The 14,265-nt window shown below is 36.3% G+C and overlaps 1 protein-coding gene across 1 annotated transcript in view; it reads right to left on the bottom strand.

The window, feature by feature from the left end:
• Positions 1–722: 722 nt before the first annotated feature.
• LOC149285273 (vitamin D3 receptor-like) overlaps positions 723–14,265 on the bottom strand; it is a 29,436-nt gene continuing 15,893 nt past the window's right edge. The window contains exons 4-9 of the mRNA XM_089495632.1: positions 11,433–11,617; positions 9,607–9,712; positions 3,797–3,968; positions 3,275–3,426; positions 1,448–1,564; positions 723–982 (exon numbers count right to left, since the gene is read on the bottom strand). Coding sequence (XP_089351758.1) covers positions 723–982; positions 1,448–1,564; positions 3,275–3,426; positions 3,797–3,968; positions 9,607–9,712; positions 11,433–11,617 — 992 coding nt within the window. The remainder of the gene's footprint in view (positions 983–1,447; positions 1,565–3,274; positions 3,427–3,796; positions 3,969–9,606; positions 9,713–11,432; positions 11,618–14,265) is intronic.

Raw genomic sequence — 14,265 nt, 5'->3', positions numbered from 1 at the left:
CAACCTGTGTTGTATTTATTATTAAAATTAAATTAGGTATATGTTATTCCTCTAAATACCATATTTTCAATATCATATAGCTGAGATACATATTTTTAGTGTCAAAATCTATTTTTATATTTGTGTGTGTATATATATATTACACATACATATATACACACACACACACACGGAATTAAAAAAATCAATAGAATCTGTCTAGAAACTATGCAAATATGACTTTGGATAAACAGTTTCGTTAACTATTTAAATGTACTGTATATATCAGCTCATGAAACAAAGGATTAAGTTGGCTAAGGCTGAACATTCATTTTGGCACAACACTGAGTCCTTATGGCTTCAAATGTTCAGTATAATGGCTTTTGCAAACATATAGAAATCACATATATACATTTAACAAACATGACATTTCCTGTCATAGAAGGCACACAGCACGTCAAAGCTTTTTCAATTTGAACATTTCAGTAAGCACAACATGCCAAAAACAACTTGAGCCAAGAACAGAAATGTTTGTTCCTATTTCTGAGTGCTTTACGATAACTCTTAAATATTATATGATGCATTATATACAAACTTCAACGAACGATTGGTTTCATTTAAATCTGGACTCCCAGCCTTTTTGCATTGCAGAAACAGAATTAAGACCCACTGCCACGATAATCATTGTTCAATGACACCTCCAATTACTCACACTTCAATTTAAGTAAAAGTCTAAATTCAGGTCAAGATATTTCGTTTCCGAATACTTCCAACACGAGTGGTGTAAGTTTCATGCTGTGTTCTGGCAAGAAAGAAAGGGTACGATACTGCTTGGAATGCTCCTCGTTTAAGCTGCGGAGGTCGGCCAGTTTCTGGATCATTTTAGCATACAGCAGCCGGTTCCCAGGGGGTGGGTGTTTGCAAAGAATATAGGTTTGTAGAATAGAAGAAAGGCGGTCTTGAATTGCTTCAACCAGTGCTTTGTCTTGCACTCCTGGGCGATCTATAGATTACAAGGTGGTAGTAATCATAATAATAATACGTTTTAAATAGAACAGCAACAACAATGAAAACTGCTAATTCTACTATTATGATTTTGATTGTAGACGTCAAAATAGAGATAATAGTAACAAAAGGGGGTTAAATTCTAGACTAATATAGTATATGAACAAACAATCCTGTTCTGATTATTGAAAATAACTATCTGGTCTTCTAGGCTACATAAGTTGGCTACTTGCTTTCAGAAAATAGTATGTCAGTTAATTACCACTCTCTTATGCCGTCTTGAAGGAAAAAAAAAAAAAAAAATATCCTTGAACTTAAAAAAAAAAAATAAAAAAAAAATGCTGTATTAAACCACTGTTTATGAGATTTTCCCTTTTCATCTCCTCTGATTTTATTACATTTCCTGATACACCTATTTGGATCAGATATAATTTTAGTTGACCTTCTTGAATTTTCGATTTACCTGGTGAAAGAATGCAGATGGCCATCAAAAGCACATGTTCTTGTTCATGAAGGCTCAATTTCTTGAGGCCCACTTGGAATTTAACAAGAGGCTCCAGAAGTTCCATGTTATGGCCAGCTGAATGACAAAATAACCAATCAGTTTTGCTTCACATAAATCAGTTTATTGCTCATGTATATTTACATCATTTTGCAAACCAAAAATTTACAGAATACTCACTCATGATTGTATTGGAAAGAAGAGAATATGTGCGCAAAGACCAAGTACAGAGACGTAAAAAAAGTAGGTGGCAATCATATACACAGATTACACTTTTAGTAAGGAAACCAAATTAAAGTGACGCTCCAGCCATTATTCACACTTTAAAGCAAATGATAGCTGTGTGGCCCTTTTAAATTCTAGTGAGGTAAATGCCCTGCACGGGATGCATTGGGGCCTGTTAATTTTGAGTTATGCATTCCCAAAAAAGTAGAGCAGTTCAAATTGTCCACATGATCGCCCATCCCAGCCAACTTATAGACACACAACTGTATATGCTACAATATGGCCATATGGTAAATAACAAAACAAAATATTTTTTCCATATTAAGGAAATGTATAGTGGAGTGAAGAATTGACGATTGCAATCAAATCCAAGCTTGTTGCAAAGGCAATGATCAATATATTCCCTTTGTTTAATGAATGCTGGTCAGGTTTTTAAAATAACCTCTTTGACATCTGTATACGGTCCTAAGTGTGCAATAGACACGGTTGACTTGTGAACATATGGACTCATTAGCGAGAAGAAAATGATTAACCAGACTAAATGCTAGTTTGATCACAACAAGTCAGTAGGTATATCTGTATGCACTGACCCGCTAAGCAAATAGCGTATAAATTGTAGTTTCTAGTACTGGCTTTCTTTGGTACACGACAAGCCTTTTCACCAGGTATCAGTGAACTGTTTGTGCTGCGTATCTTTTGGGTAGACAATTAACTGGTAATAGAGTACACCAGCCGGCAACATACAATTTGTTCAAATATGATTGTTTATCCATTTACAGAATATATCTGTTATAGTACATGTAGAGTACAAGTGCTTTTTGCCTACACAATGTTCTCCTAATACACATTATGCATAATTTAATTGATAAGGAGACTTTGGAGAAATATCAGTTACTTAGCTATGCATTATACAGGGCCAGCCAAGCTCTTCCTGCAGCTGAAGCTCACCGGGTTAGACCTTCATGAAATCAATAGTTTTAAACTACCCTACAAAATTATGACATGTTTATTAATAGACCGGTGCAATGAACAAGGGGTCATCCATTCAGACTTGAAGAAAGGAATTTCCACTTAAAGTATAGAAAAGGGTTCCTTACAATAAGAATAATAAAGATGAGAAATTCACTACCCACCGATTATGTGCTATTAAAGTCAATAGACATCTAGATATTTTAGCAAAGAAGAATATACAGGGATGTAATTGATTATAGGACAGGATCAGTTATAACTTGTTAATACAGTAAAAAAAAAAAAGGTTGCCAATCAAGGAACATTTCTTCTTTTGGAGGTACAATTGGAAATCCCTTCAGAGTGGATTTTTGCCATCTTCTGGATCAACAGCAAGGTTGAACTTGATGGGCTTGTGTCTTTTTTCAATTTAAATTAATATGCCACTATGTTAGGCGCATATGAGGATGGAACAAAAAACAGGATTAAATTAATACAAAGTTTTTTTCTATTTGCACTGTTCCAAGGGGTTATTTTGTGTTAATGAAAATGATGCCATGATTTACAAATTTGTAAATGAGCATGTATTACTGATAAACAAGAAGTAAACCATACCTTGAGTTACATCATCAACCTTATACTTGAAGTCTTCACTGCCACATGTCCAAGACATATCCTCCAAGTTGAATGATTCATTAGATCTTAGCATTATAACTTCAATGACCGACGACTTCAGCAAGGCAATCTGATCTTCTGCAGTGAGGTCTCTACAGAGATTCAACATACACACCGACATTAATTGTGTTTAACACCTAAAATGTAGCAAAGCTGATGTCTACTTATAAAAAGGAAAGTAAAACATTCAATTATTTCTAAAACATTTAAATTTAAGTGTTAATTTGTTTTTAGTTTGTAGACCATGTTTATTTTTGACAACTATTTTTTTTAATAGGAACCATTAACACGGGTAAGCAACAACTCACTCTACAGTACCTGGATGTAATACAGTATACACAGGACAGAAATGCTTTCAGCAACATCCCATGGGTGCTTTTTCTTTCTCCATGGCATAGTCAGGTGACACTGTGACCCTTATGGGGAGAGGGGCTATTCAAAGAATATAAAACAAATTCTTACCGGAATCCAGGTATCATTTTGGCAAAGCCAATAACTTTCTGTATGCTGTAACTAACAAGGTCTGCAAGGTGAGGAAGCATTGACAGCTCTGAGGAACCATTGGCAAAAGGAGAGTTAGCACTGCTGTAATCACTGAAAAAGGAGCTGGAGAAAAAACTATGTTCAGATGGATCTGTGGAGGAAGAGAAAGTGCATTATAATTTATTCACATGGAAACACAAATAAGGAAAATAAATTACATTAACTGGATGTTAGACCCTTCTCCATCTCTCTATATCTGTTCCTTATTTTAGTATATCACAAGTATGTACTAATTATTCAAAAATGTTGGCCCTGGTCTGGCTCTGTTAGTATATGATGCAAGAACAACAATGATGATCTTAAGGGAGTAAATGGTTTTAGAGTTATAAGCTACTAAACCAAGCACCGGGAGGTATTCTTTGGGACTATTTACAAATCCTTGACCAGTAATCACGTTTATATTCCTAAAGTATAAAGGCATATTACTTGGCTTAGGGCAGTGGAGCAGAAGGGCCCCTTGGGACATGATGTCCCTTTTAAGAAGATGATATAAATATTGCAATGTCAAGATCCGAGTGTGTAGAACTTCTTTTAAGTTAGGCATGTCTAAATTTATCTAAGGGCGTGGTTCTAAAAAAACAAACATCTTGCATAAGTAGTTTTTGACTATTACAGTAGGAGGTAAAATTGGCTCATGCAGTTGGTTGGCAACATCACCCTGACAATTAACGTTATTTAGGAGAGGCCCAAAGTATATGGTTATACTATAAGCTCCTAACCCCTTGAGCAATGGCAGCAAATAATTACGAGGCATTAATGGCATTTCATTACTTGGCACTGTTATAGATGGTAGAGGCGTTGGCAAGAGCGAGACATTAAAGGCCATGGTAAATACATTATCTTAAGTACTATAACTTCTTTAAAGTTTGTCAATATCCTGCTTATAATGCAGACTACACAATGATTATTTGTTTTTTACATCTGACAGTATGTATTATGTAATATATTAACAAATAAGTAGTACTGCAGTTCCAAAAAATGCAGGAAGAGGTAATCTGTCTGATTGTTATACCACTGAATCACCATCATCATTTTTGGTGGGTAAAACAGTTATTTCATTGATTAGGTTTATATAGGTTTTTCTTTTTCCTGGTGTAATAATCAGTAATGGTCACAATACACAACAAAGAAATAGTAGCAATAATAATGTCTGCTTATGAATTTGAGGAGACTTAGTACTAGAGCTTGGTTATATCCTAATCTAATCTTTAAATCTCTAGCTTGGAAATATGCAACATTTTGACCGCTGTGATTACGTGCTAGAATTTCATAAAGCAGATAAAAACTTAAGAAAAAATCATGTGAATTAGCTACTGAAAGAGGAAGCACCAGGGCAATGACATCATATTCAGGACAAATAATAGGCATGCATTTTTAGAGATATCACAACAACTGCAAAGGAGCCTGCTGTCCACCTCTGGTTTACAGTCTATATACAGTATGTTACACGCACAAGGACCAGTTAAGGAACAAATTCTACTTTACAGATGCAATTATGTAGTATTAAACCCTCAAAGTGCTGAATAAAAAAAAATAAATATCTGTTTTATTCTATTATCTAATATTTATTTATTATTTTTATTTTTTTTATAGTGGTCCAGTGGACGAGAGCCGATAAAGCATAGTTTGGAAGATAGACTAGCCACTGTGGAGAGTAGGTAGAGCTGGGGGGGGGGGGGGTGTAACCAGAGCCAAACTTGATGCCCCTAACCACCTCTGAAAGCACTGCCCAGGTCAAGGCATTACTTCCACAGGAGTATTACTGGCCCCAAATTAAATTGTCACTGGTCTGATGTTAAAATAGTGGGCCTCTGGCACATCCTTCAAACACAAATTATGCTACTTTTTTCTGATGTTTCCTTATAGTTTAGATTGGTAATACTAGTATGTACTACAAAATACTTCAAACTATATGTAACAAAAAAAATGTAAAAAAAACATGGCCATGCATTTGGGAAAAGCTAAATTAGACAATTAGTGAAAATCACAGCTCTTGTTATCAACTTTAAAGCCGTATGCAAAAACAAAACAACTGTTAATTTCTATGAATACTATTCAGAAAAGCTAGGGGTAAAGAATTCAAAAGATTTAACCCGTTTACCGTTACTGAGTCACAGTAAGAAGTCACTGCATAATATTTAGTAGTCTGAGCACTAACTGAACACCAACGGTGCAACATACGGCACAATTCTAGCTTTCTGTATAAGCAATACATACTACAGCTAATCTGCATCAATACATACCGGAAGTAAAATCATGGTACATCTAAATGAAAGAATAATATGAAAGGATTGCTATTGAATATTCACACAAATAAATATATAGAATAGTCTTCTATAAATACCTAAATATGCAGCCTGATGGTCACGCGAGTTTTAAATTAACTATATTCCTTTCATCACTATTCAAGAATTTATCGGCTATACTTCATGCTATCCGTTTTCCCATTTGAGGACTCCAACACCTTCCCCTGCCAGCACATCAAAAACGGATATGATTTACCATTGCGTCCCTCTGTTACTTATATAAACATCTAAGAATGTAAAACAAATATATTTGTGTCTATAAGGAAGTTTATATAGCACTAGACTTAATTCCTGCATTTTTCATAGGTTATTGCCATTGAATTTCAGCCAATTAGCAAAAAGAGTCAGCAAAAAAGTAGAGACCGTGAACGCTGAAGGAGTTATTGCCTCTAGATTTCACAGTGTTGGGGTATACCGCACTCCCAGCATGGTACTGAAAATCTCTTGAAAAACAAGAAACCCTATCAGCTAAAGTATCATAAATACTTGAAACCACCTCATACTTTAACATATCTCTGCAAATATGTACTTTGTTGTCGTTAGCAACTTCTTAAAATAATTTTATTCAAATTTTACTTATTTGAATCAAAATCAAGCTAAAGCACTTTGAGTGACTAATGTACCCTGAAATGGAGATGCATCAATTTCTTGAATTCTTTAATAAATCATCCAATACATATTTATAAACCACAAAGACTCCAGATTTGGGTTATTTAACTTTGTAAAAGATTGTTAAATGAGGCGTTATGTACAGGGTGAACTCAAAGAACAAGGACAATTGCTAACATATTGGGATCTTTAAGTACTGCATATAGTAAAACTTTTGAAATGTCTTAGGGTTCTTTCTCAAGAGATACCTAAAAATGTATTATGTATTGAACTTTCGGTGAGCAAGCTCCTAGCCTTGAGATGACAAAAAACAAAACAAAACAAAAAAAAACAACACTCAACAAAAAAAGTGTCCTTCTTTAGGACCAGAAACATCCAGCTATAATATTTAAAAAAAAATAAATAAAAAAAACAACACAAAACAGTGCGGTGTTGAAATCTTAAAAAAAACGAAAAAAAACCCAGAAATGGGCAAAAAACAGACTCACTAATTCTTATTTTTGCAACATATACAGTATTGTTTAGGGCTGAAACAACTAATCGATAAAATCATTAATAATCGATAATGAAAATCGTTGTCAACGATTTGCATTATCGATCAAATCGATTTTTATCGATTATAAAAATTATAATCCGACCTCAAACAGAGATCGGATTATAACACTAGAATCCAGATCCCACGCAACGCTGCAGGGGACCTGGATTCCCCTCACTGTCGGCCGGTCTCTCACTTCCGTCTCTCTCCCCCTCCCATACGTCACTCTGCCTCTCTACCCGGCTCCGTTACTGACAGGAACTTTCACTGCAGCCTCAGCGTAAGTGAAGGGCAGTAACGGAGGCTGGCTGTGCGCATCGTGCAGACCCCCACCGGCTGACAGAGAATCATCCTCTCTGTCAGCCGGTGGGGGTCTGCATCGCACAGACAGCCTCCGTTACTCACCTTCACTTACGCTGAGGCTTCTATGAAGCTGCAGTGAAAGTTCCTGTCAGTAACGGAGCCGGGTAGAGAGGCAGAGCGGTGTATGGGAGGGGGGAGGAGTCAGAGGGGTGTATGGGAGGGTGGCTCCTCCCCCTCCCATACACCACTCTGGCTCCTCCCCCTCCCATACGGCACTCTGGCTCTCTACCCGGCTCCCTGGTGTCTTGTGAACCTCCGTTGCTGACAGGAAGCAGAGTGGAGTATGGGAGGGGGGAGGAGGCAAAGTGATGTATGAGAGGGGGGATGAGCCAAAGTCATGTATGAGAGGGGGGAGGAGCCAAAGTCATGTATGGGAGGGGGAGGAGCCAAAGTCATGTATGGGAGGGGGGAGGAGCCAGAGTGGAGTATGGGAGGGGGGAGGAGGCAAAGTGGTATATGGGAGGGGGCAAAGTGGTATATGGGAGGGGGCAAAGTGGTATATGGGAGGGGGCAAAGTGGTATATGGGAGGGGGAGGAGGCAAAGTGATGTATGGGAGGGGGAGGCGGCAGAGTGGTGTATGGGAGGGGGAGGAGCCAGTGTGGTATATGGGAGGGGGGAGGAGGCAAAGTGATGTATGGGAGGGGGGAGGCAGAGTGGTGTATGGGAGGGGGGAGGAGCCAGTATGGTGTATGGGAGGGGGAGGCGGCAAAGTGATGTATGGGAGGGGGAGGAGCCATAGTGGTGTATGGGAGGAGGAGGAGCCAGAGTGGTGTATGGGTGCGTTATAGTGGTGTATGGGGGGTATTATGAATTTCAGGGCATATAGGTGGTATAAGGCATATCGATATTAGGCATATCAGGGGGGCATAAAACATATCTGGGGTAAAGGGTATATCGGGGGCTCAGTGGCATATAGGGGGTATAAGGCATATCGATATTAGGCATATCAGGGGGGAATAAAACATATCTGGGGGTAAAAGGTATATCAGGGGGCTCAGTTGCATATCACTGGCATATAAGAGGTATAAGGCATATATGGGGGCAGAGTGGCAAACTGGGGGTCAGATGTGCATAACCGGGGGCAGTTTGGTTAATTAAAAAAATTTAAACAAGGCTTTTTTCTCATAGTTTTTATTAAATATTAATTCATATGTTAACTATTTTTCATATTTACCAATAACTTTGTATTAAAACCTAGTTTGAGAAACACTGTGTTTGGGTTCTTGTAGCTTTTATTATTATGTCGGTAAAATAAGAAGGTGAATAGAGGGAGGCCATTGCGATAAAGAGATGAAAGTGTAAATTGTATGTTTTTTATTACATTATTTTAAATTGAAAAAAAATTGCATTTTTTTATCCGATTAATCGAAAAAATAATCAGCCAACTAATCGATTATTAAAATAATCGTTAGTTGCAGCCCTAGTATTGTTTACACACACAATTTTACTTGAAACAAATTTCGTTTTAAGTAGTAGAATTCTACAAAAAACACAAACTTTCCATTTTTAATTACGAAAACAATATTGCTTGTTTTAAAAATGTAACTTACATTTTGAAAATACATCTTAAAAAGTTCAATACCCAAACTAAACATATTTTTGGGGAAAAAAGCAAAAAATGTTTATGACCATATTTCATATGTATATCCTATAATGTGTTTGTCATGGTATGTGGTAGACATTCACCCGCTTTAAATTAGACATGTATTTTAATTATGTTCTCCCTTTTAAAATTTCCCTTTACTAATGAGTTTACTGATGAAATATGTAAGTAGGACATTATCAAAAATATAATAGATTATGTTTATCTACGAAATACTCCGGTCCCATCCTGGGTTTAGTTTATAAACTATCAATACAGATTTCTTTAGGAAATGTAATAATGACAGATTAGAATAAAATCTATGTAAAGTACCTGGAGATGAATTAAAAGCATCAGAGTCTTCCGATGAATAACTCTTTGTGTTAATAGATGATGATCGTGTATCGATTCTTTCACAAGCATTTTCTCTAACAGGAGGCTGCACAAAAAAATAAAGACGTAACTGTGGGTTACTTTGTATTCAATTTGGCAAAGTATGCTACCTTTTATTAAATTTAGGAAGTGAAGAGATATAATTAATGTCAAGGAGGATAATGACAATCAATAACAAATGCGTAGGTTCAAACCACCTGGCTTGATGTTGGGAGAAGGACTGCAAACAAATCCTTCCCCTTCAGCAGATGGTCCTTGTGTTCATGTCATGTGCAAGTGGCTCGAGTGTAGGCTACACTGGGTCTAACTTGGCTCCAACAAAGGCCTTGATCTTACAAACCTGTCTACCCTTTACAATCAAGTTCTATTATAACCTTGGACATCCAAGGGAGTAACAGCAGACAAGAGCCAATTAATCAAAGCAGTCTGGCTGTTTTTTACTGGTTCTTGAGTTGGTTGTTGCACATTCCAAATATTTTTGGAATTCCAAAGTCACATTGACTTTTCAAACTAAAATGTTGTTCCACAAACTTTTGGTAATGATACCAGAAACTCCCAAAGGTTTTTTTTTTTATGTGGTGTATACCCATAAATAGAATTCGAGAAAGAAAACTGTAAATATTTTTGTACACATTTTTCAATTGATATAAACTGTCTATTTATTCAACTACAAAAAACAAAAACAAATTCACTCAAAAATATAAATGAGAAAACACAATTTAACGTAAATCAGCAAAAATAAAAACTAATAAAACTTGGGTATGATGTAAACTTTTTATCGATTTTAAGAGAGACGCCATTTTGTGAGTACCAAGAATCCACAGAAAGACGTACCAATGTCTAGTAATCGTAATACTTTCCTGACGTCAAGTCCATGTTCATTATTCATACATATAAATAAAATGTATACAGTATCACAACCTGTGCTGTGTAAACATCTCACATCTCAGGGCTGTGTATTGCTTGTCCAAGCAGGATTAGGGTGGACAAGTACTAAAAGCTTACATTCCCACTAGTTTGTAGAATAAAAGTGCTCACACATATGCACTCTTTGCTAAATTTCGGAGATATGGTATGCAAAATTATACCAGTGTCGCTGTTTATCACGTGCTACAATGTGCTGGGCTGTGCAATAAGAGTAGTTAGCTGAGCATGTGACTCAAAGGTAACCAAACCCACTTTTGTAACAGTAATTAGGAAAATGCTGGTGGATCAAAGTAACAGTAATCATAACGAACGAAAGGCTAGCAAAGTCACATGGAAAGACAGAGGATTGTTTTGCCTCTGTCATTTCCATAGAGTTCCGCTGCAGCCTTATTTTCATGTTAAATAAATATTGCACTTCATTCTGAATGCATTTTCCAATGTGTTTTACTGATTCTTTAGTTACTGGAGTTGGAAATGGAACTTTTAGCCTTTTTTTTTTATATTCCCTGGTTTCAGTATAGTCTTCTAGGGAAAGCATTAAATAAGATAGAAGTCTCTTTTTCTAATTTCAACAACTAAAAAACGCAGTCGCTGAATTGCATGGGGTAAAAGTACAAAGCCGTATATTTAAATGGCATTAACAAAATATACATTTTTAGAGACCATAATGTTCCTTTAAGCATCAAGTTTATTCATCTATGGGACATATGAGAGATAAAATGTAAAGACAAATTTCTTTAGGAGGTTGAACCAGATCACTAGAGGGATCAATGTGCAATATGAAATGGTGGGTGTACATTATGGGTTCTTGTTACACAAACAAATTCAGAATTGTTTACCCTGAACTGGCCAAAATCTTTGTAGGTTGGGTCATAGGTTTTCCGATGAGCATCCAAAAGGACATCAATAATTTTCTGCTGGTCTTCTGTGATTTTGGGCCTTAGAGACTCTTTCAGCGCCTCTTCCTCCTTGCGCTTCATTATCATCTCTCTCTTCCTTTGAACCTCTTCATCTGTTAAGATAACTGCATACAAAACAAACATATCATTCATAAACTCTCCTCATAATTTATTGTGGCCAGTTTTATTCACAGACTTCAACAGAGAAAATCGATCATTTGTAACAAACGATTGAAGCCTCAAATTAAAATGAGTTAAAGAATCCTAAATAAGAGAACCATTACTTTTGAAATTAGCTAGGGCATGAAAAGTATCGCCTAGCAAGTAAAACATTCATAAGCCAGAAGTAAGAATTGAGTAGTCACAATGTGCCTTAGTTTGTAAGGTATTGAGTATTTTACTAGCCTCAGACAGGGTCTTTTATTTTTAAATAACATGCTTTTACTTCACTCATTAACATCCACTAAGTAACGCTGAACACCTGGAACAACTGCCCCTAAATAATTATTGGAAAACTGCTGGATTTTTTCTTTAATGATTATATAACCATGCAGGTATTAAAGAATATAGTTTCTGTACAGATTTAGCTCCTTCTCCTATTTAAAAGGTCAAAGAGTTTATGGTTCAGTTTGTGTGTCCCTGAGTTTAAATCTAATCTTTTTTTTTTCTAAAATTGTTCACTAAATGGGAGAAAGATTAACTGTATAATTATATGCTGCCTGCTGTCTATTCCAAATCTTTTAAGAGGTCTAGATGAAATTTTGAAATACTCAAAAAATGTAAACAGTCATAATTGCCTTTAGGCAACAGCAAATAAATCCTGGTTTAGAGTTGTTGTTTATAATGTAATAATTTATGGTTAAATGAAAATGATGTGTGGTGTTTTACTGCTTACTGAGACTCATAACCTAAATTGAAAAATCAACTATATACCGTAATAGTTTAAGTTCCTTAGTTATAATTAGCCATCAAGAAAGATGTGACAAGGAGAAGCCTAGAGAAAAAAAAATCATAGTAATTTATCGTTAACAAAACACCTTGTACATGTACACTTGCCATATGCTCAGACCAGACTTATCAAGGACTTTACAGCATACTCACCCACTGTCCTATTTGTGGTGGGACACACTATTTTCAGGCACTGTCCCACTGAGCTGCCTCACTGTCCTGCTTTTGTGGGAAGTGGGGTTCATGGGCCATTTGGGGAGATCATCTGGCTAGCCCACCATACTCCTATGTGGCCACACAGCAACACTGAGGTCGCCAGATATAATTGCACCCCTTTCCACAACCTGAGCCCCCACCTCTTATCCGGCCCCCTAACAAGGATATCCTGATTTGGACATCTCAGAAATGTAGAGTATGCTATAGATGTTTGTATGCTGATCAGGGTCGGACCGGGGATGGTGAGGCAGCCCTAGTACTTTAAGGCTAGCTGACACCTAATGGTGAAAGAGCGTTGTAAGTGTGGCAAAAAAACGAAAAATTGCAAACACCCTTTAGGTCCAGAATGTTAACACTTCTTGACTCTCAAACAGATTTTTTTTTCTTTTTTGGAGTAATTGTTGCCTTCAGAGCTTTCACAATACATTTATTAAAACTACCTATACCATCCATTTTTCGAACTGTATAATTATCTTGGTGAGATTTTGAAATTGATTTTTTTTTATCCCAGAGAAGGAGAAGCTAATGGCAAAATGAGCACAACCTGTCTGAAAGTTTTCTTCTCACCCAACCCTTACGAAAGCTGCATGAACCAATCAACAACAAACAGAAAGAAAAGCTAATGGGTAGGTATAATTATGCAAAAAAAAAAAAAAAAAAAAAAAAGTAGAATGTATGGGAAAGAACAGACCAGCTTCAATAAGTGCCATAGAAGAAAATAAAAAAAAAACAAGTGGAAAAGATATTTCCTAAATATAGTAGAAGGTAAAATATTCTGCAGTTAATTTCAATCCAGTGCAAAGTTTAATATCGCTTTGTTGGTAAATAAAAAGCTTAATCTGTTTCTCAATTACAATTAATAAGTGACCAAAGCAGATTTCCGTAACCAGAACGTGACTACTTGGCACACATTAAGCATTCATCACTACCTAGTGGATACATGCTTTATTTTTAGATAAACTAGATTAGTATTCTTTAATAAAGTAATGGTTTTATCAGGGACTTTAATCTTTTCTGTCTGTAATATTTCCACTGTCCTGTCTGTAACCGCAGTGAATTAAGGAAAGGGTAGTGTTTAATAGTCTCAATGCAGCGGGAAGCAAGGCTAGGAACACACACTTAGGTTTCTAGATAACCTGTTAACATTTCTATTGTAAGCAAATTATTTATGGATTGTTTACAAAAAAAAAACAACTCTGTCCTATGTCTCATCTATTTTTACCGTACCGAAAAACAAAAGCATATGCTTAGATCATTGCACTCACGCTTTAGCTAATGTGTGTCTAAAAAAACAGTTAATCAGTAGCTTAAACATATAATTTGATGGCAGATAAGAACTATTCGGCCAATCTAGTCTGTACATTTGTTCCTGATGTAAAGTTTGAGACCTTAATTAGTCATTGGTCTTGTCTTGGATTCAGGATAGTTGTATGCCTATCCCATGCCAGTTTAAATTCTCACTGTATTAGCCTCTATCACTTCTGATGAGAGGCTGTTCCATTTATCTACCACCCTCTGTGTGAAGTGAAAAAAAAATGAATATGAAAATGAAAAAGAATACAGTGTTGGGAACACCACAACTATAGTTCAAAGCTCTGTCCACTCTTCA

Source organism: Sceloporus occidentalis, unplaced genomic scaffold (genome assembly GCF_023333645.1).
Source record: "Sceloporus occidentalis isolate IW3139 unplaced genomic scaffold, rSceOcc1.0.p SCAF_82, whole genome shotgun sequence".
Classification (NCBI taxonomy): Eukaryota; Metazoa; Chordata; class Lepidosauria; order Squamata; family Phrynosomatidae; genus Sceloporus; species Sceloporus occidentalis.
Note: the sequence above shows the minus strand (reverse complement) of the source record. Positions and strands in the feature narration are given on the sequence as shown.